The 25,012-nt window shown below is 52.6% G+C and overlaps 1 protein-coding gene across 1 annotated transcript in view; it reads right to left on the bottom strand.

The window, feature by feature from the left end:
* Positions 1-8,585, bottom strand: part of Gsg1l (GSG1 like) — a 193,241-nt gene extending 184,656 nt beyond the window's left edge. Inside the window, exon 1 of the mRNA XM_057780068.1 lies at positions 7,957-8,585. Coding sequence (XP_057636051.1) covers positions 7,957-8,281 — 325 coding nt within the window. The 5' untranslated portion in view covers positions 8,282-8,585. The remainder of the gene's footprint in view (positions 1-7,956) is intronic.
* Between the last annotated feature and the right edge of the window lie 16,427 nt (positions 8,586-25,012).

Here is a 25,012-nt window from a genome sequence, read left to right as displayed (position 1 = left end):
AGAACCTCCATGAAGCCCAGCCCCCTACTCCTGGGGTAAACAGAAAGTTTCCATGTTTGCACACTGCAGAGAAGCCTGCACATCCATGGGTGTGCATGTGCAAGTGATGACATGGTGTGCTATGTTTGTGTGTGTTAGGTGTAGAGAAATGTTTGTACATGTGTAGGTATGTGTGGGGCATGTGTATTCAGGTAAAGACATGTGTGTTCAGGTGTAGACATTTATACAGATGGATGTATGGATGCATGGGTAATATGTGTGCTGGTGGGTAGGTATATGAGAACACAGAAGTATGTGTGCATAAATGAAGACATGTAGATATATGCATGAGTATGCATGTGTGTGAAAGCATGTGTGAGCATGATATGTATAGATATTTGTGTATTGATGCTCATGGATGCATAGGCTATGGGTGTACACATGTACGAATAGGTTGTGTGTGCATGAGTGTGTGTGAACATGATCATGTACAAGTATGTACATGTTCATGTGTGTGCACAAGTGTGCCTGTGAACATCTGGGGGTGTGCCTGTGTGCCTGTGTATGGGGAGCATGTTAGTGTCTGTCTCCTTGTGCTTCCTTTTCTATTTCTTTGGTTTCATCTGGTTCTAACTCTGTCTGCCCGTCATAGCCTCCCCTTTTGCTTTCCATTTCTGCCTCAGCCTTGCTCTGTGTCCCTCTCAGACTCTGCCTGCAACCCCCACCCCCACTGTGCCCGTCTCCCTTCCTTCTCTATGGCTGCACTGACACCACTGACCCTGGGAAGCTGAAACACAGGACAAGATGCCATGGCACTCTCTCCCAGCTCCACTTAAAGTCCAGCGGGATTCCTCATCCTGTGACCCCGTCCTAGTTAGCTTCCTCTTGCTGTGATTAAACACTACAACCAAAAGCAACCTGGGGTGGGGGAGGCTTTATTTCACCTTACAGCTTAGAGCCTGTCTTGAAGGGAAGTCAGGGCAGAAACTCAGGGTAGGAACCTGGAGATGGAGCTGAAGCAGAGGTTGTGGAGGAAGACTTGGTACTGGTTTGCTCCCCATGGCTTGCTCAGTTTGCTTTATTATACAGTCTAGGAACACCACCCACAATGGGCTAGGCTCTTCCATATAAACCATTAAGAAAGAAAGAAAGAAAGGAAGGAAGGAAGGAAGGAAGGAAGGAAGGAAGGAAGGAAGGAAGGAAGGAAGGAAGGAAGGGAAGGAAGGGAGAGCTGGAGGGAGGGAGGGAAGAAAGAGGGGATGGGAGAGAAGAAGATGCTTCACAGGCTTGCCTACAAGCCAATCTGATGGCAGCACTTTCTCAACTGAAGTTCCCTCTTTCCATCAGACACTAGTTTATGTCATCTTGACAAACCCAACCAACACGCCACCATCAGGAGCCCTGCACTCACAGCCAAATCCCCCCAAATGGCAAGCTTGGACAGTGTGAGTAGCCACCTCCACATCTGGACCCCATTGCCACCATCTGTAGCGGAAAGGCAGCCGGCAGGGCTGTATCAATCTTTGGACTGCGCAAACTGTTCCTAGACAGATCATGGACTCCCACTGTGGCAGACAGAAGGCAGTGAAGAAGCACGGGAAGGAAGTGACACACATGGCCTCACTGCTGTCCCTGATTCCCAGAGGAGTAGCAAAACCCCAACTTCCCCTGACAACCAGGAAGGATTTATGAAAAGCTCTGCTCAGGGCTGTACCCGCCCCCACCAGCATTCCCAACAAGGTCAACCCAGCTGGGGACCTGAGAACCTGGCCAAGCAATGATCAGCTCCTACACACAGCTCACACACTTTCAGAGGACCCCAGACCTTAGGACAATGAGATCTGGTCTCTGCTCTGCAGAAGCCCACTTGAGCACGTTAGGACTAGAGATATAAAGTATCAACTTGCAGCTGGGCATGACCGCACACATCTTTGGCCCAGCAGAGGCAGGTGGAGCTCCTTGAATTGTCTGCAGACCTGGTCTACATAGCAAGTTCCAGACCAGCCAGGGTTACACAGTGAGACAATGTGTCGATAAACAAGCAATCAAATAGCAACACAAACTATAAAAGTGTTCAGAAATCAGCAAATCATTTCAGTGAAGTGAGACAGACTAAAGGAGGCAGTGGTTGGTGAGGTTGGGGGTGAGACCTCCAAGGACAGTGAACAGAGGAGTGAATGCCAGCTGAGGGACTTGCCCAAGCAAAGGCCCTAAGCCTAGAAGTTAGTGGCACCTGGGAACTTTGAGTCATCAGTGAGCAGAAGTGGGACTGGCGAAGCAGGGTTGAATCAAGAGATTACGCAGTCTGCAGGGGGTCCTGGGCTTGTCAGATAAGGATACCAATGTTACTACTCAGGCAGCAGGTAAACCCAGGTCTGGGGCTCCCCTCAGAGCAACAATGGTGTCCTCCTTCACATCAGTCTGTCACCCGGCATCAGTGTAATCCCCCACCATGTCCCATAAGCGTTACAGAGGTCAGAGGTACAGCACCCTCAAATTTAGTAAATAGCTACACCAGCCCCTTTGGCTCCTCGGGTCACCTAGACTTTTCTGGAGTGGGGGAATCAAGGGAGGAAAAGGGAAAGATAAGTCCCTGTGAACAACAGCACAGAGCAGTCTGGCCTGAGGTGATACGAGGTCCCCAACACATTCAACAAGATCCCACTGTCCCTTGCTGAGTGGCAGCAGTCCAAATCTGTGTCCCCACAGAGACAGCGTCCCAGCGGAAGAGGAAGGCAATGAAAAAGGAAACAAAAGTGAAATGCCATAGACAAACAGCTTTCAGAGCAGCGGGGAACAGAGAGAGAGGCAGGGATGAGCAGGGGTCACAGACTCAACAGAATGATCCAGAAAGGAAAGGTGTCACAGCAAGAACAGAAACTGTGTTTGGCTGGGTGCATGCCCAGACTCTAGGTTCAGTCAGTGCAAGAGCGCTGAGGCAGGAGCGCCTGAGTTTGTTGGAGAACTAGCAAGGGGGCTGGTGTAGTAGGGCAAAGAGCCAGGAAAGGAGGCCAGAAAGGTCCAGGAGGGTCCTAAGAACCTCAAAAACACTGGAGTATCCAGCTAAGCTCCCAGTGAGATGGAAGGCATTGGAGGCAACCCAGCTTGGATCTAACAGAGCCCCTTTGGTTGTTGGCTTAATAATTCCCAACACGCAAGCCAGGTGCAGTTGGACCCAGGAGAGACTCGGTCAGTATCACAGGATGAAGTCAGACTGAGCTGGCCATGGAAGAGTGGACAGGACACCGGAGGTTCTAACATGAGGTGTGATGGGAAGGTTGTCCTGTGGGATTTCAGGGTTAGGGGCCTGAGCTTCAGAACTGTCGTGTTCATCTGTAGTGTGGTAGGAGGGTGGGTAGGGCAAACTGTAGATGCCCCAGTAAGACCCTGGTCCAGTGAACACAGATCTGCCCCAAGTCCAGGTGATTCTGTGAGCTGCCTCCATTTCCAGATGCGAGCTAAGACATCGCAAGATATTGAAGTTGGACATGCCCCTCACTGCTGGCCTGCGGCTTCTCATACCAGGTTGGATCACAGAAAGGATGTTTGCCCGAATCCTGGTTAAACCTGGTGATTCAACTATGAGGTCAAGGGTGCTCCTTCTGCCCTAGCCGAGGAAACTGAAGCTCAGAGAAAACAAACTCCCACCTAAGGTCACACAGCAGGTAAGAGGTGAGGTGGGGACTAGAACCACTGCTTCTAAAGCCTGTGGCCTTAACAACAGCACTCTGGCCCCTGCGTCACACAGCAGAAACCAACACCAAATGTTCTTTTTATACCCAAGCAAAGAAACGGCAAAGAGACACAGGGAAGGGGTGTGACTTCCAAAGCCACTTAGCAAGCTGGCAGTGGAGTCTGGGCTCAGACCCAGGAGTTGTGACTCCTGGCATAGTGCTGAAGAGAGGCTGGTTGGAGGAGCCTGGGGAGGCTGACTGAATGGGAGGTGGGGTACAAGGCATACAATGGAGTGAAGGGGGTGGGGGGAGGACACACACTGGACCTCCTGTTTGGGTTCACATCCCAGCTTGGCCACTTGCTAGATACGTGGCCTTGGGCAAGTCACTGTGCCTCTCAGTGCCCCAGCTGGAGAAGGAATGGTCAGAGCACCTGTTGCTATGAGGACAAGATGAGGTCACACTTGCTGATGGCTATGTTGCCTTTCAAAGCCCAAACACACCCTTCACACATTCTCAGTAAGAAACCTGTCTAGTGTGACACTCACTCAGTCTTGGGCACTAGCAATCTCACGGGGGAAGAGGGGGCATCACAAGGGTCCGGACTCATGCCTCCTCCAGGGAGTGTGTGGTAGCCCCTGCGCTGCCAAGTGTGGGTCACCCCTGCAAAAAGCAACTTGGGCCTGGAAGAACTGATCCCAAGAGTCAGTAACACCAACGAATGCACATTCCACAAAGTTCTGTTGAACACCTACTGTGTGCACTGCCACCCAAGCACCATATAGGGCGACAGAAAGCACAGACAAGAGAATCAACTCCAGGGGCTAGAGAGATGTCTCCGTGGTTCTGAGCACTGGCTGTTCTTCCCAAGGACATGGGTTCAATTCTCAGCACCTACGTGGCGGCTCACAACTGTCTGTAACTCCAGTTCCAGGGGACCCGACACCCTCTTCTGGCCTCAATAGGCACCAGGCACTTCTGTGGTGCAGAGACATATGCAGCCAAAACACCCACATACATAAAATAAAAATAAGTAAATCTTTAAAGAAAATTCTAGGCATCAACCCCTGAGTTCACCAACAGAACGAGCAAGAGCTATTGACCAATGTGGGCATAAGGCCGATGGTCAGAACCAGAAAAAAACAAACAAACAAAACACATGTAGAAAACATAAGATAGGGTCTGTTTCTGCCAGGTGAACGGGAGTATCTGAGCAGACTGGAATCCTGCTCTTGGGTGGATGTGCGAAGGCTGTAGAGCTGAGGCAGCCTGCTGTGGTAAAAGCCAGCATGCCTGGAGTGCAGACTCAGGGGTTGCAAGGGAGGCATTCTGAGATGCGGTGTAGTAGTCTAGGACCTTCATGACTCTGGGTGCCAGGGACTGTGGGAGGGTCTGAGGAACAGGCAGTGTTCATGGGCTTAGATGCTGTCACTGAGCCCTGTACCTGGGGTGGGTCAAGCTGCTCCCCTCCCTATCTGCAAGGTGGCAAGCAGAGGCTCTGGACACAGTCCCACAGTAGCAAGAGGGAGATCCATCCACCACCCCACACAGGGCAGACTGAGCCTAGAGTCAGGCTATATAAATCAACAGGTCCAGGGTCTCTGCTTCCGCTTTGGAGCTGCCTGCAGATTCATGCACACCGCCTGTTCACCCAGGCCTGCCCCTTTTTTCTCTCTCCAATGCCACTCAGCCAGCCTTGCATTGCAGGCTCCTGATGTCATGACCTTGGGTTTTCTGAGACACCCCTATCCTCAGGTCACACATACACAGGGCAGAGGCCCACACATCACATAGGCAACAGTCAGCAGAAGTTCCGAGCCGGGACCTTGCCCCACCTCCACACTCCTCCCAGCTCTTCTAAATATCAAATTCAGTAAAAAATCTAATTTGCAGCAAGGGACTGGAGACTCTGTTCAGGGCTGCTTTCCTCTGGCTGCATACAAGGACGCCCATGCCTTCACTTGGAGGGAGGAGAAGAGAGCCCTTTGTACTGGGGCTGCTGACTGTGTGTCTGTTCAGGGTAGGCTGGAGAGTCATCTGTGGGAAAGGGGGCCTTTAGATGTCCCCACACAGGTGCCCAGGAGCAGAGAAACAAGAACAGCAGGGCTGGGGAGCAAGGGGGCGGGCCTGCTGAGCATCCGGTGAGCCAGGGTGGATCCCCAAGCTGAAGCCCCACCAGAGTGTCCCCAGCTGCATGGCTGGGGATCTAGGCCTTCCCTGGCTGCAGAGCCAGTGAGGGAGAGTACGGCCGGATTTGCTTAGGCCTTGTTGGGATGTTTTCCCTCTTGGAGGAAAAAAAAAGAAAAGAAAATCATCACGGAACCCAGAAGACAGGTTGTCATGGCAACAAAACTTTGAGGCCAGGTACTCCCTGACACCCTTTGGAGCTCAGTGATGAAGGCGAGATCTGGGGGCTGTGTGCAGCAGCAGGCAGGGGAGACCCATCTGAATGACCTTCGACCTCCCAAATTTCTCACCAGCAACTATTTGCCAAGCTCAGGGGAAGAAAACTGATTTCTCGGGGAGGAGCAAGCTGTAGCCAACAGAAACCAAGGGAAAGAGGTAGTTGGGTTTTCTCCACCCAGCAGGTCACCCAGGGGCATTTTGACTAAAGGGTTGGGGGTGAAGGTCTCGTGCTGGCCATAAGTGCCCCTGTCTCAGGTCCCCAACTGCACAGTGCCCCTTCTCCATCACTTCTCTGGTTATTCCCTAGCACCAAGAAGACAATTCAAGCTCCTTCATCAACCCCCCCACCAGAGCCTCAAGTTCCTCATCTGAAAAATGGGTCTCTCACAAGTGGCTGCCTGGCCCAGAGGCAGGAACAATAATTCCACAGGTGACACAGATGTAACAAGATTCCACAGGTGACAACTTTAGCAGAGCCTGACGCTCAAAATGCCAGGGGGCTAACATTGCTTTGAATATGTTTCTGTTAATAATTTTTAAACACGGCAGCTAAGTCTGGACATCAAGTGTGGAGCGAAGAATGAACTACAGAGCTTCGGGCCATAGCCTTCAGGAGAACCATCAGACCATCCACTGAGAGCCCAGACACACTAGAGAGGCAGGGACAGAGTAGTCCAGGCTGCCAGGGACAAGGTCCATCTAGGCATTGCGAGGTGGCCTGTCCCCAGGCAGGACCTCCCAGATCTCAGGAAGAGCTGCAGGAGGAGGGGGATCCATGGCCATTCCCACGCCAAATTGAAACCTCAAGTCCTGTTCAAATAGCTTATGTCTTTGGCAAAAAGCCGGCATGCTCAGACAAAGTGACAGCAAAGTTCAGTGGCCTGCCCACCTCCATCTCTCGCAAGGCCCAGCAGGCAACACAGGATCCCTCCAGTTCCCTCTGCCTTAGATCCCACCCAACACTTCCATTTTGCATATCACATTGCAAATATTTATTGGCAATACACAGAAGTGTGGGGGTGGGGAGGATGGGACACACAGCAAAGTCCTAACAAGAGTGACATCTTAAGGGGAAAGGGGACATATCCTAGTAACTAAAGACTGGTCCGGGAAATTTCAGGCTATGCCGAGTGTGGTGAAGATAAAGCTAAGCAAAAGCGGAGACAGTGCTTCCACACGGGTCCTGCCAGGACAGTAGCTTACTGCGGACAAGATGTGGGCTGAGTCCACAGCCAGTACCACCCACCATATGGCACAGTCCCCTGTCAGACTGAAGTCCCCTGAGCACTCGAGCCTTGCTGCCCGCATCGCGGGTATTCACTTCAGCCCTGGCTGCCTGAGTGTGGGGAATAAAGGGGTTCAGCATACTTTCCAAAAAGCCAGTCCCTTCCCCAATTCAGAAAAAGCCTTATATTGAGCCAAGACTTCTTGGATTCCCAAGCCCCCGGGCCCAGAGCTGTCCCTGTTTTCCCGCCTGCCTCCCTTCCCTCTCACGGCATCCACTCCCAGGAGAGCTCCAGGATACTGAGGACTCCCTGGCTTGTGGCAATAGGGGTGCCCATCGGCCTCCCCTTACTCCCTGTTTTCCCCAGCCCAGTGGTAAAGGTTCAGCTTGGAGACAGGAGTAGCAGAACCCTTTGGTTTCTAGCTCCGTGGATCTGCGGTGGGAGGGGTCGCTCCTAGCAGAGGTTCCCTGGCCCCCACTGTTCTCTTCAGGGCCGCGACGGGGCGGATGGGAGCGAGGAGAGGGGGCGCTCGAGGAAATTACTTCAGGCCGGGGAGGGACCGCGCGCCCTGGGACCCGCAGCCAGGGTGCGCGCGAGGGACCCGGACGCGCCACCTCCCGGCCCGGGACCTGCGGGCGCACGTCCCGGGGGAGCCCCGAGCCAGCACTCACCCGGGCCACCGAGCTCCTCCTCACACGAGTACCAGATGCCGGTGTGGAAGTGGCGCAGCTGGAAGCGCTCGTCGCCCGCCTCCCAGCTGTAGGGCGAACCGGCCGGGCTGGCGGCGGCGACGGCGGGGGCGGCTGTGCTGTTGGCGGTGGCGTTGGCGCCCGAGTTGGGGCAGTTGGCGCCGCCGCCCTGGCCGCAGCCCGGCTTGGGCACCCGCTGCGTGCCCTGGCACCAGTACGTGGTAAGGAAGGCGGTAGTGGCGAAGAGTAGCGCCAGCAGGTTCAAGGCCACGGCCAGGAGCGCTCGGCCGCGGCGGCTGGTCTTCATGCCTCCCGCGCCGCCCGCAGCTCCGTGCGAAGTTGGCAGCGGCGCCCGCGTCAGCGCCCGCCCCAGGGTTCGGGTGCCTGCGGTCGGCGATGGCGCTCGCGGCGCAGGCCCATGGCCCCTGGCGGAGACGCGGGACGACGGGGACGCAGGGCGGTCGGGGCTGCGGAGTGGAGCGGACCAGCGCGCCCGGAGCCCGGAGCGCGAGTGCGCCTCGGCGAGCAGCCGCTGGCGCCTGGCAGCGGCCACGGCGCAGGGACGCGCGCCCCTCCGTGGGGAGACACCTGCAGGCGGCCGGCGACACTGTTCAGCGCCCGCCCGCGCTCCCTCAGAGAGGGGGCGCGCCACACTGGGCGCGGGCGGGGGACAGAGCCGCGCTGGAGTGGAGAGGGACAAGTGAGAGATCCCAGGCAAGGCGCTCCCACAGGAGCCCACGGGAATGTGGCGCAAACACTCAAAGAGGGACAAGATCTCTTACCCCGGACCCAGAACACCACCAGCTGAGCGACAAGGCAGTGTCTGTGGGTCCCCGTAGGGACACGGAGGGCAGGGCATTCAGGCTATAAGAAGCCTCTGCAAAAGCTGGAAGACCCTGGAGGCCTGGGGGTGCAGAGCCACGACGTTTGAAAGGCTAGCGCCTGGTAACCTTTGATGGCTGAGACCAATCCCCACTCACAGGCTCCCTGTATACAAGAGGGCAGAACGTTTGCAAAGCGGCAAACTGCAGAAGAGGCCAAGTGTAGGTAGGATGTGACAAACAGGCCTTCCCCATCCAGGCTGACCACACCAGAGATCCAGAACAAACAGCATGACCCAGGAGGTCACAGAAAGGACGGCAAGTTGTGGTCACCAAAAAGGGTGCCCAGAAGGGCCTGTGAATGCTGAAGGTTTAAAGCTGGTTGGGCAGGGTTAGTCAAGCATCCTGATTTTGAAGTCAGGTAAATCTAGGTCTCGACCAGCTGTGTGACTTTGAACAAGACACTTGCTCTATCTGACCCTCAATTTCTGTATCTATAAGAAGGGAAGACTGTTCCCCAGAGTCAGGGTGGGAAGGGCACCTGGCACACAGTAGGCACTCAGTAAATGCTAACATAGTTAGCAATATCTGGGCCAAGGACTTGATGAAACTCAGACCTTTTTAGCATCTCTTTTGCAAACTAGGATTGCTCATCTGTGAGCACCCCCATCTCCACCTCTGCCTCCAACATGATAAGCTACACCCTTCGCTCTTCCCACTGCATGGGGCACAGTGCCTAGATGCCCAGGGTGTGCAACCATTAATTGCACATTGATTGCAGGAGCTAATTTGAATTCTGCCCAAGCCGAGAATGACTCCAGCCACCCCCAGCTTGCCGAGTGGCAGGCTTTGCAGAATTCAAGGTTAACGGATTACGAATTGCCTTACTCCTGTGGGTGAGCTCCACTCACTGCCAGCTGCTGCCATTCTGCCTGGGGGCAGGAGAGACTAAAGCATTGTGGGCAATATCTCTGGAAGGAACTGGGGTGAGGATGGCCAGGGGAGCCGTGCACTTGTTTCTCAGAGCCCCTTTCCAGCCCCAAACAAGGAGTTTCCAACTATTTTGAGAGGGAGAACTTCTGGGTTGCAATGGTGCGATCCAGTATTGGTTAATGTAGACAAATGACCACAAGGAATCTGTTGCCCTCACCAGGCATACAGTGTATGTCATCTGAGCCTGTCCACATTTAAATCTTGGCCTGGGATGTGTGCTGACATGACAGGTCTTTGGCCTTGAGACTCAGTCGTGTCCACGTAGCAGGACACACTCCTTTCAAGCTGGGAACCATGTCCTGGGGGGTTCAAAGCAAGGGGAGCCCAGAGGAGAAAGTACCAGGGACTACTCTTTTAAGTGACACCTAGAGGAAGCACTGCTGTGACATCCTGTCTACAGTGCCTAATTTCTTGCTCACTGAGCAACCACTGTATGCTCAGCTCAGGGAAGAAGAGAGAACATGAGTGACATTAATAAGGCCAAGGCAGACTGAGCAGGGGTGAAGAGCGGGGTGGTGGGGTGTGGATGTGGGTGGAGCTTGGAGGAAGGTCTCATAGGAAGCTGGCATTGCAGCAAAGCCTGGAAGGAGGTGAAGGAGGCACCAGGAGGCTCTGCCAGGGAAGGAAAGCTCCTAACAAGGGAAGGAATGGCCAGTTCAGAAGCCTGAGGCAGGAGTCTGCATGGTCCTGGGGTGGGGGGAGGGAGCACAGCCTGAACAAGGGTCAGAAATGGGAACAGGAGAAAGGGACAGATCACAGAAATCTATGTGGCCATTTACTGGGTCACATGGAGTCCTACAAAGGGTCTGGACCAAATCTAACAATAGGAAAAGAGCACCCCAGCTGTCAAGTGGACAAAGGTTGGGACAGGGAGACCAGCTGAGGGTAGCTAAGTGATACCAGGGGCTCAGACAGGATGGTGCAAAGGCCAAGGAAGCTCCGGGTTTATTTTTGTTTCTTTGCTTTTGGCCACTCTTGGGGTGGAACCCAGGGCCATGTCTACCAGGCAAATGCTGAACCACTGAGCTGCAACCAGTCCCTCCTGAGATGGTCTGAAAAGCAGATCCAGCACGATTTGTTCCATCCCAGCAGGACAGAGCCCAGGATGTGAGGATGTTTGACGGGGGCGTCTGCAAGGTCAGGGGCTCCAAGGGAAAATTCAAGTTCGAATTGATTTTGTGCTTGCTGGATCTTTCACCAGAGGGAGGGTAGAGACCAGTAGGAGGAACTACATCCCCAGGCTGGTCTGCCTTCCTGAAATGCCTCTCATGGCATAAGCCAGCCCCGCGGATACAACAGATATTTTCATACCTTATAATGACAGAGCTGCAGCCAGGCAGGGTGGTACACCCTGTAACCCCACAGGCTGAGGCAGGAGGATTATGAATTCTAGGGCAGCCTGGAAACTCTGCATTTCAAAGAGAGAAAGGTAACAATCACAGCTTCAATGACCTTGGCCCCAGACAGGAGCCGGTGCAGGTTCAACCTGGTGCCATAGCCAAGACCTGCCAACAGCCCCCTGGCCCCAGCCTTCATCTGAACTGCCCACCTCTGCACCCACTGTCTGAGGGACCAGCCCTTTCTCACCTGCAGGACAGGTTCAAACATCACTGACTTCTGCTCACCTCTCCACAGCCACAACACCAAACTCCTTTGTGGTCCCTGACTGCATGTTGGTCAAGCTGTTCCCACTGCCTGCAGTGGCCTTCCTGTTTCATCCTGTATGCCCTTCACGGTGCTGCCAGCTTCCACTCCTGCTGGCCTTGGTTGTGCCTCTCTGACCCCCAGGGTTAGTGGCTTATTCTAAACGGTGATCTTTATCTTCAGACCTGTTTCCCTGGTGGGCCTAAGGCCTCCAGATCCCCCATGCTGGCAGCCTGCAGTCCAGATCAGGCCAGAAACATGTTTGGTTTGGCTTGGATGAAGTCGGCACCACAGTGTGCCAACACTTCCTCATTGGCCACACTCAAGAATCTAAGATTTCCCCCAAAATCTACAGCCTTCGGCTTCTCTTACGTGAAATTACCTGCCGACACTGGGCCTGACAGACACTGGTGACACTATAGAAAAGGCCAAGCAGCCATGGAACCCCCCCTCCCCCCCAGCACTCAGGGACCCTGCTAGGCTGCAGGAGCCTTTGAGCATGAGCATCCAGAACAACTGTCTCTGTGTGTGTACATGTGTGTATATGTGTATATATATTGAGCATGAGCACCCAGAACAACTGTCTCTGTGTTTGTGTGTGTACATGCATGTACATGTATGTACATACACACACACATATATATATGTAATACACACATATAGGGGTGTGTGTATTCTCATCAAAATCCAAAGGTCAGCCTCTAGTGTCATTCCGCAGGGGCTGTCCACCTTGGTTTTTGAAACAGGGTCTCTCACTAGGACCTGAGACTTGCGCGTTAGGCTAGGCTGGCTGACCATCCATCCCCTGGGATCTGCCCTGTCTCTGCCTCCTGAGTCCTGGACTTATTAATATGTACCACCATACCTGGGCTTTTAAATGGGTGCAGGGATTGACCTTGGGTCCTCATGTTTGTGTGGCAAACACCTTACCATCTGAACTGTCTTGCCAGTTCTGTATCAGGACCATGATTACCCTTGGGAAGGGAGCAGGGGCTGAGCAGGGGCTGGGAGAGGCTGCAAGGGGGCTTTGGGGACCAGACACCAGGTGTGTTCAGCTCATGAAAACTCACTGGCTAAACAGGTGGGAATTGTACGTTTGTTTTACATAAAAGAAAATTTACCAGAAAAAAAAAAAAGAAACCTAGCCGCTGTTAATAAGGAAAGTGGTACTTTTCAGGAACTGTGAATATGCTTTGAAGGGACGTGTTCCCAGGGGACTTGGATTTCCATTCTTCCTTAGAGTTAGCTGCAGCGAGCCCATTTGCCTTCTAAGCTTCCTGATTCCTAAACCTTCGGAACAGCCCCTGAACCTCCAGGCTCTCCTAATTATAGCAAGTGATTAGGCAGTTGCCAATTACTGGGGAGGTTTTTAGACACTCTCATGGTGTCTAAACCGAATGCCTGCTCCATTCCCCCCCCCCCCCGCTCTGGATGCAGGCTGGCCATGCCACTGGGCAGGGTTTCTAGAGGCGGGGGGGGGGGGGGCTGGAGCTCTGCGTGCAATTAAAGCTTCCCTCCCAGAGGGCGGAGTCTCCAGGGAGAAAGGAACTGGCCTCATTAGACACTGATGGGCGTAAACTCCTCCTCCATTGTGGGGATGTTTGTGGTGCCCAGTATAAAATCCAGGCCCAGGTACTCTAGGCAAGTGCCCCACCAGTGGTCCCTCAGCTTGTTCCCTAATACCCTCATAGAGAGCCCCTCTGGCTGTTCCAGAAGTTTCTCTCAGTCCTTGAACTACACTAGGGTATCCATGAACAAGACAGAATGGATGCTAGGTCTGGTGGCTCCTGCCTGGCTTCCTGGTACATGGGGGACTAAGTCAGGTTGGACATTAGTTCAAGATAAGTCTGGGCTACGTAGTGAGATGCTGTCTCAAAATACACAACACAATAGAAGAGACAATAAAAAGACATCCCAGGGGTGCACATTTATAGGGCTTCAGTTCCTGGGGAAGACAGTAATAAAAAAAGGCAATGGCTAAGAATCCACAGTTGCAGATGTGACAGATATAGGGCAGAAAAGAAGAGAAGAGCGATAGAGGGCGTGTGGGGCCTCACTGACAGGGGACAGTAAACCTGGGCTAAGCCAACAGATGTTCCCACTGCAGGCAAACAGCTCTGGGTGGCAATCCTGCCTCCATACATCTGACTGTACATCTGGACTGCTTCCTGGACCCCCTCCCTCCCTGCCTGCCTGCCTTGGTTTCTCATCTGTAATGGGTATGGGGAAGCAGACAGTGGTGTGTGCTGATTTTCATTGCCTCCCCATCCCATCAGTCTCAACTCTCCAGGGGTTCACGCTATCTATCTTGCAAATGAGGAAAGGGAGGCTGGTCCGTGGCCCCATCCACCACCTGCACAAAGGCCTTGGCAGAAGGGAGCGTGGAGCACATACAGGGACATGACAGGGCAGAGGCTTTGATCCAGCGACTGCGCTGGAGCAGGTGTATGACGTGCCTGGGAGAGCGGGCAGGGTGAGCCGATGCAGGTGGTGCTCTGGAAGATGTGACTCGAGGCTCACATTCTGGTTCGTGCCGCAGCCTGAAGCCAGCTCTGCGTGATGAGAGGAAACCCCGAACTCAGAACTCAACCACATTGAGAAAAGAATCTGGAGTCCACAGTGCACACACTCCCTCTGGACAGCAGCAGCAGCAGCGAGCCCAGCACCCAGAAAACATCAGAATCCATCCGGTTTGTGACAAACATTGAAACCTGTAATGATGTCTCTTTTATATTTTAATAAATAAAACTTGCCTGATCAGAGAGTAAAACAGCTCCACTGGTCAGCCTTACAGACCAGGCGGTGGTGACACACACCTTTAATCCCAGTAGCCACACTAGTCGCCATAGAAACCAGGTGGTAGTGGTGCATGCCTTTAATCCCAGCCCTAAAGAGGAATATAAGACAGGAAGAGACAGCGCTCATACAGTCTCATTCTGAGATTCCTGGAGGCAGGTTCGCCATTTCAAACTGAGGTAGAGGTAAAAGCCAGTGTCTGGCTGTTTGGCTTTCCTGACCTTCAGGTTGAACCCCAATATCTGTCTCTGGGTTTTTATTAATCGTGCTACGGGCACCAACTCTGTGTAAGGCACATCAGCCAAATGACTATATCTGAAGCTTTATGGGATGCTCGAGTCCCAAGTACACTCAGATTTCAACTGGGGAGACTGAGGCTCAAGAAGGAGCAGAGCAAGGGTCAGAGTTCAGGACCACCTTGGGTTCCACAGCCAACCTCTATTGTCTTCAGATGAGATAAGCATACAGGTGAAAAACATCACCTCTTAAAATGAGCCTGGGGGTGGCTGGCTCGCCTTCCCATTTTCTCAGTCCTTCTCAGTCCTGGCTGGTTTGTTTTACCCTAGTCATTAGGAGGGACATCTAGGACCACTGGCAAGAAAGACAGTTTGCAGTTCTGGGACAGCCCTTTCTGGGTTAGTTTCAAATCATTTTCCCCAGCAAGGTGCTTGTTTGCTTCCCTCTTCTGCCCCCTACTGGTCAAAAGCAGAACTGCCAGACTTGCTGACCCAAACTGAGTCAAGTCCCCTCAGCACTTCCAAAAGACTAAAAACTATCAGGAGTGGGATCTAGAGTTGGTCAAGTGAGGAAGATGAGAGACCTCCATCATGGTAGTAGCATCTACATGTTACATGCCACGGACACTACAGAAAGCATATTTGAAAGCAAAAATGTGCAAAGGAGAGACTGTGTGTGTAGCAACAAATTTAAATGTTCATTTCCTCCCAGTGACCTTTTGATTTCCAAGTAATCAACCTGAACTTTGTACTAACAGCACTTCAATTGCATATGCACTGTTATTATTACATTTATTTATCATGTGTGTGGGCGAGCATGTGCCACCGTGTGCCTGTAGAGCTCAGAGGACAACTTTTGATGGAAGGTTCCCACCTTCAACTATGTGAGTCCCAGCGGCTGTGTACGGCAGTGGCTTCTGTATTTCCATTTCAGAGAGAAGACTGACAGGGGGGAGAGCTCTGGTCAACAGCAGAACCAGGCTTCGGCCCTGCACGTACCACTCCTGTCTCAGCAGCTTAGGAAGCCTTGATGTGGTACCCATCTGTGTTCACTATTTTTCTGGTTGTCACTTCAAAGGCAACTAAAGGTTTTTACACTTATCGCTGTGGTGAAGTCATGGCGGCAGGAGCGTGAGGCAGCTGGTCATGCTACACCCACAGTGGTGATGGGTGGGAGGCACAGCTGGCTTGTTCTTGTGCCCACACAACTAGCTCTCTCCTTTTCATTCAGTCTGGAACCCCAGGCCACAGGGTACTTCCTACAGCTCCTGGGGGGGGGGGCAGCCCTTTCCAGTTAACCCCACCTAGATACTCCCTCGTGGACATGCTCAGAGGTTCATCTCCCAGGTGGTCCCAGATCCTGTCAGGTTGACCAGCCATACTAACCACAGAATCTTCTGGAACCTCCCCAGGAGCTGGATGCACAGTCAACCTCATTCTGTGTGCTGGGACTCTCTGACCAGAAAAGAAGAGCCATGAATTTAGAAGAGGACTTCATTAAAACAAGAGAAGCCCTGAAACATGGGGGCCGTGTTAGGGGATCCACACCGAACGCTCAGCACACAGTAGGACAGTCAAATCAAGGGATGAGGCTGAGGCAAGGGAGAGGACTCGGAGAAGTTGGCTTGATAAAAGAAGAACTCTTGTTCAAAGTCCATCTCACAGTCAAGCTGATGTAGGTGTGGCTTATCCAAGAGGGTAAGTGTGGGCGCCTCCTGGAGGCAATTCTTTAGGAAAGCATTTCACTGAGGTGGTGGCTTCCAGTTTCAGAGGTTCAGTCCATTATCATCATGGTGGAGAACATGGTGGGTAGTAGCATGGCGGCATGCAGGCACACGCGGTGCAGAAGGTGCTGAGACTTCTCACAGCTTGACTCACAGGCAACAGAAACTGGTATGTCTTACTGGGTGTGGCTTGGGCATGTATAAGACCTCAAAGTTGGCCTCCACTCCAACACACTTCCTCCAACAAGGCCACGCCTCCTAACAGTGCCACTCCCCTTGTGGGCCATTTTCTTTCAAACCACCACACAGCCCCACCTGCCACTGGTCTTGTCTATGTAGACAGCATCACACAGCAGGTGTGCTTGCAAAACTAGACCGTGAGAGCAGGCAGAAACTGCCTGGGGCTGAGGCTCAGACTGAAGACTGCTTGCCCAGCAAGCATGCATGAAACAAGGCGGTACATGCCTGTAACCCCCTCACGAAGGAGGTAGACCAGTGGTTGGTTCTCAGCCTTCCTAGTGCTGTAACCCTTTAATACAGTTCCTCATGCTGTGGTGACCCCAACCATAAAATTATTTTCATTGCGGCCGGGCGGTGGTGGCGCACGCCTTTAATCCCAGCACTTGGGAGGCAGAGGCAGGCGGATCTCTGTGAGTTCGAGACCAGCCTGGTCTACAAGAGCTAGTTCCAGGACAGGCTCCAAAACCACAGAGAAACCCTGTCTCGAAAAACAAAAAACAAAAAAAAAATTATTTTCATTGCTACTTCATCACTGTAAGTCTGCTGCTGTTACAAATCGTAGCATAAATTTTGGGGGGATAACGGTTTGCCAAAGGGATTGTGACCCACAGGTTGAGAAGTGTGAAGAGAGAGACAAGAGGATCAGAAGTTGAAGTAAGTTCAAGCCAGCCTGGGCTGGGCCGTAGGAGAATTTGTCAAAAACAAAAACCAGTGAGCAAGAGAGAAAAGTGGTTCAGCTAACTGACTCCCATGAGAAAAACACTCACTCTTCCGTTCACGAGCAATTTCTACCTGGTTCCATGACCACCCCAACCCCTCCACAGTAGGGACCAAGCCTCAATGTGAGTTTTAAACCCATGGAGGATAGTGTCGCCGACTCAGCTCTTAACCAGTGTGGCACTGTCCTCTTTGCCACTGAACTGTCTACATTCACTGTGGAAGGTCCACTTGCTCGGCTGTGGGCCATGCTCAGACACCCAGGCTATCTGCTTACTCTAGGAAGACCTGATTAGCTATGAGGTCTCACCCAGTCATTCAGGAAGTCCTGGTCAATAAACCCCAAGGGTTGACAGAATAAACAAGTGTGCTTTTGGGAGCCTGGAGGACACTTCCCACAGTTTTTTGGGCACAAAGGATGATGGAGGCCCCTGTCCTGGTTATGGGGGCACCTGTGTCCTGATCATTTTCCTCAGTGTCCAGCCCTGAGCCCCCTTACCACTCCCCAGACTTGGCATGTTCTTCTCCAGTGGCTTCAGGCATCAGATGGGCAGGGGCCAGAAAAATGGGAAGGAGATGAACAGGAGAGGCCTCTCCCCAGCAGAACCCCAGCATATCCATATTTGTCTGTGTTCTCTTGCTGTAACAAACACCAGAGACAGATAATTTGTAAAGTAAAGAGGTTTATTTTGGCCAGGAGATAGTAGCACATGCCTTTAATTCAGGAGGCAGAGGCAGGCGGATCTCTGAGTTGGAGGCCAGCCTGGTCTACAGAATGAGTCCCAGGATAGCCAGTGCTACACAGAGAAACCCTGTCTTGAAAAACAAAACCTTAAACAAAAACCAAAGGTTTATTTTGGCTCACAGCTCTGGAGGAGCTGGCATTTGCTTGGTGAGGGTCATGTGATAAGGAAGGGCAGGTGGGTGTGGAGAGAAGCTGGAGCGTTGGAGAGACCCGGGCTTTCTAGCCACCTGGGATTCCTGCTCCATGCCCTGTGGGACCAGTTGGAGGCTCTGCTGCCGAGAGAGCACAGTTCTTGCAGAGGACCCAAGTTTGGCTTCCAGCACCCACATGAGGCAACTCATAGACCTGTCGCCTGGTCATCTTAGAGCAAGCAAGGTGAAGGGGTCTGCCTATACCAGCCCCAAAGGTCACACGCTCATTTCCAAAGGAACCACCATTCTAAAACCAGACCTATTAAGCAAGTCCCAGACTTCAAGAAACCTGCCACCCTTGAAATTCAGAAAACAGCCCACTCCCACCACACACCCTGAAGCTGGAGGTCTGAAAACCCAGCAGCCTGACTTACTCCCTACCCCGCAGTTTCTGGACCTGATGAAACCCAGCCCTCCCACCTCACTCTTGACTACAAAATAAGCCATGTCGGACCCTGCCGGGTGAATACCCTGGGGCACAGGGTCTGAGGACACCGACCTCTCAGACCAATAAAAGTCTGTTTTCACTGTTCTCAGGCTGAACTGAGTCTGTTCTTTCATTTTCCTCTCCTGATTTATGGTGGCACACGCCTTTAATCCCAGCACTTGGGAGGCAGAGACAGGCAGATCTCTGTGAGTTCGAGACCAGCCTGGTCTACAAGAGCTAGTTCCAGGACAGGCTCCAAAACCACAGAGAAACCCTGTCTCGAAAAACCAAAAAAAAAAAAAAAAAAAAAAAAACAATCTAAGGCAGCCCTGCACACGGGCTGGTCCTGCACATGAGCTGGCCTTGCACATAGGAAGGTCCTACACACAGACTGGCCCTGCACACAGGAAGGTCCTGCACATGGGCTGGCCCTGCACACAGGCTGGTCCTGACCTGTGTGGGAGAAAAGGGTTCTGGGCTGTGACCACTGGAGGCAGGAAAGATAGGGTATCTCAGAACTGAGGTCACCCCAGTCAGCAAAAATAAATGACACACTCCAGACCTGTCACACCTGATGGATAACTCTTGCTACTGGCCACATACCCCAAAACTCATGTTTAAAATCTACAGCTGTTGGGTAACTAATTTACTTGGTGTTTCCCACAAGTGACACTCACGTGGACTCTGTCTAGCAGCCCAGCCACTAAACCCAAAACCTAAATGCATCCCTGCGTGTAGTTGTGTCATTTAGTACTGGCTTAAGCCGGCTCGGTGACATTCTCTAGACACTGCTGATGTAGAAGCCGACCGCATCATGGACTGGGATGCTCCCCAGCTCTCTGCCCTGCTTTCTCCAGACTCATTTCTAGCCTTTCATCCTCTGCTTCCATGAAGAGGTCTTGGTGTGATAAGATAGTTGCCTTGATTCCTGACATCACATTCCCCTCCCACACCTCATGAATGGTTGACAAGTTTCTCTTTCTCAGAATTCCCAGCACATGGTTCCCACAGTCTCTGGCAGGGAGAAAATGAGACATTCTGACTGTCTCCACCACCCCCCTTCCCCAGCCTGGTCTACAAGAGCTAGTTCCAGGACAGGCTCCAAAGCCACAGAGAAACCCTGTCTCAAAAAACCAAAAAAAAAAAAAAAAAAAAAAAAAAAAAAAATCTATTTGTGGCGGCTTGAATGAGAATGGCCCTCATAGGTTCATATATCTGAATGTTTGGTTCCCAGTTAGTGGGCCCTTTAGGAAGGACTAAGAGGTGTGACCTCACTGCAGCCCACCACGGGGCTTGCCAGGTCCAGCCGCACTCTCTGGGCCTGTGGGTCTGGGTAGAAGCTCCCATCCTTTCACCTGGGCTCAGTCGTGGGCTGCAGTCCTCTGGTGACTGAGCGGGTCCCCAGGGCCAGTGGTTCTCAGGTAGCTGTTGCTGGCTGGTACACAGGTGTCTCCGTTCTCCAGGGGAGCCCTCACCTTACTGAAGTAAGGTAGAGCCAGGGTTTGAGAAGACCAAGGTCCCTGCCAATTCCTGCAGGCCACTGGGGGGGAGCCAGGGTGAGTTCTCGGGACTAGAGGCAATTTCTGCACCAGGGCCTGAGATTCCATTCCCCCAATGCTTAATTGAGCCATGAAAGTTTGATGAAGGGAAAGAGTTTGTCAGCCCCAGAACAAGGCAGATCCATTAAGAGCAAATCCCTCAGCATAGGGCTGGCTAAACTGGAACATCAGGAGAGGCAATGGGAATTATAGAGCTATTTTGCCTGCTAAGCCCAGTCCCTGCGACAATGTTTGTTTCTGACGTGGGAGTGTCCCCATTCAGCTGGTTATCGGCTAAGAAGAAGGTCCCATCTAGCTGTGTGTCCCTCCAGGAAGACCACCTTCCTGTCCCTGTGACTTAAAGCCACAGCTGCTGACAGTCCAGCCAGGTCTACCACATGGCCTGGTGGGGCTGGGTCAGAGCATATGGGGCCACGTGACAGCTGGAGAGTGAACGCTCACCACATCCTACTGGCTGACTCCAGATACACTCTTCCATTCCTGGCCAAATCCCATGTTCTTGGAGCCCCCGGCCCCGGTGCTCCAGAGTCCCCTCAAACCACAGCTCCTTTCCCTAGGGTGTGTACCCTCACTGAGCCTACAATTTCACACATCCAGTTTCCTGCAGGAAATGGCCACAGCCACTGTTACCTACTGCACTAATAATCCCTTCTCTATTGCTCTGGCACGCACAGTAACCACAGCACTGAAGACCTGGGATTGCTCCCCTCCCTGCCGCCTCCCGAGCCTGACCTCAGCTGAAACATCTGCTTCCCATAACGGTTCAGCCCGAGTCTGTTTTAATTCTCAAGTTTGGCTTGCTAATGGCTCATCCCAGGTCTTCATGCAAGTGCTCTACCAACCAAGCATCATCCCCAGCCCCGTGTGTCTCTTTGTAGGATGCCTGTCATTGGACTGGAGGAAAACCGCACGATCCAGGATGCCCTCCTCCCCAGATTCCTTTTCAACAACATCAACCACTGGTCCTGGGAAGGACACCTATCTGGGGGAGGGAGCTAGCATTCAATTCAACCCTACAAGAGTTTCCTATAGAAGAGTTCTTTTCGGATCTTAAATGTCTTCCAAACTCATTAAGACTTGGTCCCTACCTGTGGCACCAGGAGAGAGTGGTCATTAGATGCATGTCCTGGAGGTGACACTGGGACCATGGCCTCTTCCTGTCTATTTTTGTGCTTCCCAGACAGCATGAGGTAATCCACCACATGCTTCTGCCACAAGAGTCTATGCTGCCACAGACCAAGGCAATAGGACTAGGTGACCAGGGTTTGAAAATTGAAACCACGAGCCAAAACGAACCTGTCCTCCTGTGGATTGTTTCAGGTCTATGAACACGCTCTCCCCTGACAAGTGGTATTCCAGGAGCTGCCAGGAGCTGGAAAGGCAGGCAGAGAAAAATGGAGAGAGGAGGCAGTGGTGTGGGAAGCAGGTGAAGCCCCGAGTGGCTGTGTATAGCAACACAGGAGCATAGCCACAGCAAGGACCCCAGTGCCTCATAGGAATGGGAAGGCCTTCCCCATGCAGGAATGGACTGCTGCCAGTGTGTGCAGAAAGTACCCACCTCCGTGTCTGTACAGGCACTCACCCCCCACCCCCCACCCCCTCCAGGATTCTGCAACTCAAGACTGCCCCACCTCGGAGAATCCCTATGAAGATCAGTTAAGCTCCCACTGAGCTTCCAGGCAGCCGCTGGTACGTCTCCATTCAAGCGCACGACCGCCTGATCCCAGCTTCTCTATGCAAGTGTCTGTCATCTCTTCATTGCCCCAGTCAGGTTAAGTCCAAAGCTGTGCAAGCTAAGACACAGGAGCTGTTTGCCTACCCAAGCTGAGACCCTGAGGAAGAGGATGAGCATGGAGTTGAGCTGCTGGTGGCCAGGAAAGGCCCCGCAGCAAGAAAGGGACAGTAAACCTCAAAGCCCAAGTGGAAGAGCACCGGTGTGGGGGCTGCCAGGGGAGCAGGAGAGGCATGGAGGTTGCATTCTAGCTTGCCCTGGTGAGGGAGCAGCTACAGCTCTTCTGAAATCCTTTTGTTTTGGATATGTATGGGTGTCTTGCCTGCATGTTTGTCTGTATCACATGTGTGCTTAGTGCTTATGGAGGCCAGAAGAGGGAGTCAGGTTTCCTGAACTGGAGTCACAGATAGCTGTGATCCACCATACTGGTGCTGGGACTCAAACCTGGGTCCTCTGGAAGAGCAGCCAGTGTTCTTAACTGCTAAGCCAACTCTCCAGCCCTTCTGAAGTCATATGCACAAGGACCAATTCACAGGTTCTATTACATGCCCTCCTGCATGCTCCTGATTTGAGTATTTGGTACAGCACTATGGTATTTCTGAAAACGTAGAAGGTGGAGCAGAGCTGGAGGAAGCAAGTCACCAGCGGAGGTCTTTGGGAGTACATGATCCCTGCCCACCTCCGTTCTTGCTTCCGGTTAGTAGAGATGAACACTACGTTCCCGTTGCCATCACATTCTCAAGTCATAAAGGACTGGGTCCTCTGAAACAGCCTTGGGTTGTTCACATCAGAAATGACAGAAAGGTAGTTGTCACAGAAGGAGAATCTAACATCTTGTTTGCAACAAGGCTGGATGACCAACCTCCTGATAAGCCCAGTGTCCTCAGAGGCTGGTGAGATGCACCTCCACTTCAAGCCTTCTCTTATAGCATGGAGATGGTGTGTGTGTATGTGTGTGTGCGTGTGCGCGTGTGTGCTCTGGACACCAGCATGCTGCACTATCAACAGTCACGTGCTCCTGCCCCGTCTCCTGCAAAGGACGACATGATGAGAGGATAAATGGCTGTTCTGCTGACCTCCCCAGGTGGGAACCGCCAGTCCATAGCTGTGCTTTATTTTATTGTCTCTGTGATGCTGGAGGTCAAACCCAGGGCCAAGTACATACCCGACCACTGATCCGCACCCTCAACTCCACGTCTCCGCATGTTCAGGCGAGGCTGCTTCCAGTTTACATTCTAGTGCTATTACTCACTAGGTGCTCAATGTTGCTCCCTTGCTGCTCCCCCTGACCCTGGGCCACTAAGGCCACCCAGCTGCCACATCCAGTCACCTCACAGCCATGGTGACCAGTCCTCCTCTGAATCCTAGCCATCAAGCCAGCCGCACTGACCGTGGGGCTGTGCACGCCTCTGATCTGTGGTTTCTGAGTTACTCCTCCCAGCAGGAAACTATCTTCTCCCAAGTGCCAAGGCTGGTGGATGTATGAAGGACTTAGGGGGAAGCAAGAGATAAGGCCAAGGGTCCAGCCTGGAGCGGGCTTCTCTTGATACCTCTCTCCAGACCAAGAATCTGCTAGGAATATAGCTCAGTTGGTAAAGCGCTTGCCTCACATACACAATATGCTGGGTTCAATCCCCAGCACTGAATAAACCAGTCATGTTGGTGCGCACCTGTAATCCCAGCACTTGGAAGTGGAGACTGGGAGGGTCATTAAATTCAAGGTCATCTTCAAATACAGAGTTTGAAGGCACTTTAGGATATATCAGACTTTAACTGGAAAAAGTAAAATACCAACACCACATTAAGACATCAAAAAAGGTCATGAGTCTCCTGAATCCCATGGTCACCGGCTGTGGCTTATACACCCTGGACTTGTAGCCAAACCATCAAGAGCTGACAGGACCATTTTATTGAGCAATGATGGCAGCCAGTAATTACAGCTTCCACCTCATCCAGAGGAACTGTCCTGATTCCACTTTACATTTAATAATTAGGCCTAAGTGACCCGCCTGAGGTCACCAAGATGGGACTGTGCTTCCACGGCTGGGTGAAGCATCATTTGGAATACCTTGGCTATCATTCCTACTTGGAATGGCTTTGAGACGAATTGGGGCGCTGGCTCCATTTCTCAGAGCTGACCTGGGAAACAACTGCGTCAACACTTGAACCCACATCTGCTGGAGGCTGACTTACAACCAGGCCGGTGTGTGTCCCCAAGCTCCCAAGTTCCCCAGTATCTCCAGAGCGGCCAGGAACTGGGAGAGAGAAGGCCGATACGGTCCCAGGAAGCCCTCCTGCTCCTTGTGCCAGCCAAACATGTGGCTGCCCATGGTATTTCAATGGCTTGTGCTGGGGAGGTGGCTTAGTGGTAGGGTACTTACTGTGGTCACTCCTCCCTGAGTCCAGGGGTCATGTGTTGTCCCTGCCCATACCTAGTTCTTGATCTAGTACTGGCCAGTCTCCAGAAATGGAGAGTGAGTGAGTGCTGACTTTATGACTTGTGCCATTGATTGAGGGAAGAAATGCAAGGTCAGATGCCCAGAGCTGATTACAAGAGAGAAGACCAACTCCACTACAGAAGAGGCCTAGGGACCCCGTACTTTACCAAGTCCCCGGGCCACTAGCAAATCACTCTCCAAGTCAGCAAAGAAGCAGCAGCAGCAACCTCGGAGCCCTACCATGCACTAGGAAGACAGAGGCTCCTTGGGCACACTGGCTCTATGACTTGGGAGAATATGGCCCAGTAAGAAAGAACGGGATGAAACCTGGTGTGGCCAAACTGGAGCCCAAAGGGGTTCCCCGCTTCCTGTTCTTCCTTCGGCCAGGCCAACCCCTGAAACTCCTGCAGCATTAGCAGGGCAGTTCTGCACAGCCATCAGGCAGTGGCACTCCAGCAGAGACAAGGAAAGGCAGAGCGTAAGGTACTAACCCAGCACAGCACAGGTGACGTCTACGAGGGACTAACTGGCAAGAGCAGATGAACATCTCGGGCCCCTCAGCTGGGAGGGTCCTGGCTTCTCCAGGCTGGGGAAACAGACCAGTTGAATGCTGGCACAGTACCGAGAATGAGAGTCCAAAATGACTCAAGCTTAGGTAGTGACTGCCTGCGTGGCCTGGGGCACATCACTCCCCTTCCCAAGCTTCTGCATCTTCTGTAAGCACTCTGTGCTCTGTAGGCAGGGACTCCTGGGAAGCCAGCATCTTCCAAGAAGC

This window comes from Chionomys nivalis, chromosome 8 (assembly GCF_950005125.1).
Source record: "Chionomys nivalis chromosome 8, mChiNiv1.1, whole genome shotgun sequence".
In the NCBI taxonomy this organism is placed as follows: domain Eukaryota; kingdom Metazoa; phylum Chordata; class Mammalia; order Rodentia; family Cricetidae; genus Chionomys; species Chionomys nivalis.
The sequence above is the reverse complement of the archived record's forward strand: the minus strand, read 5'-3'. Positions and strand labels throughout refer to the sequence as shown.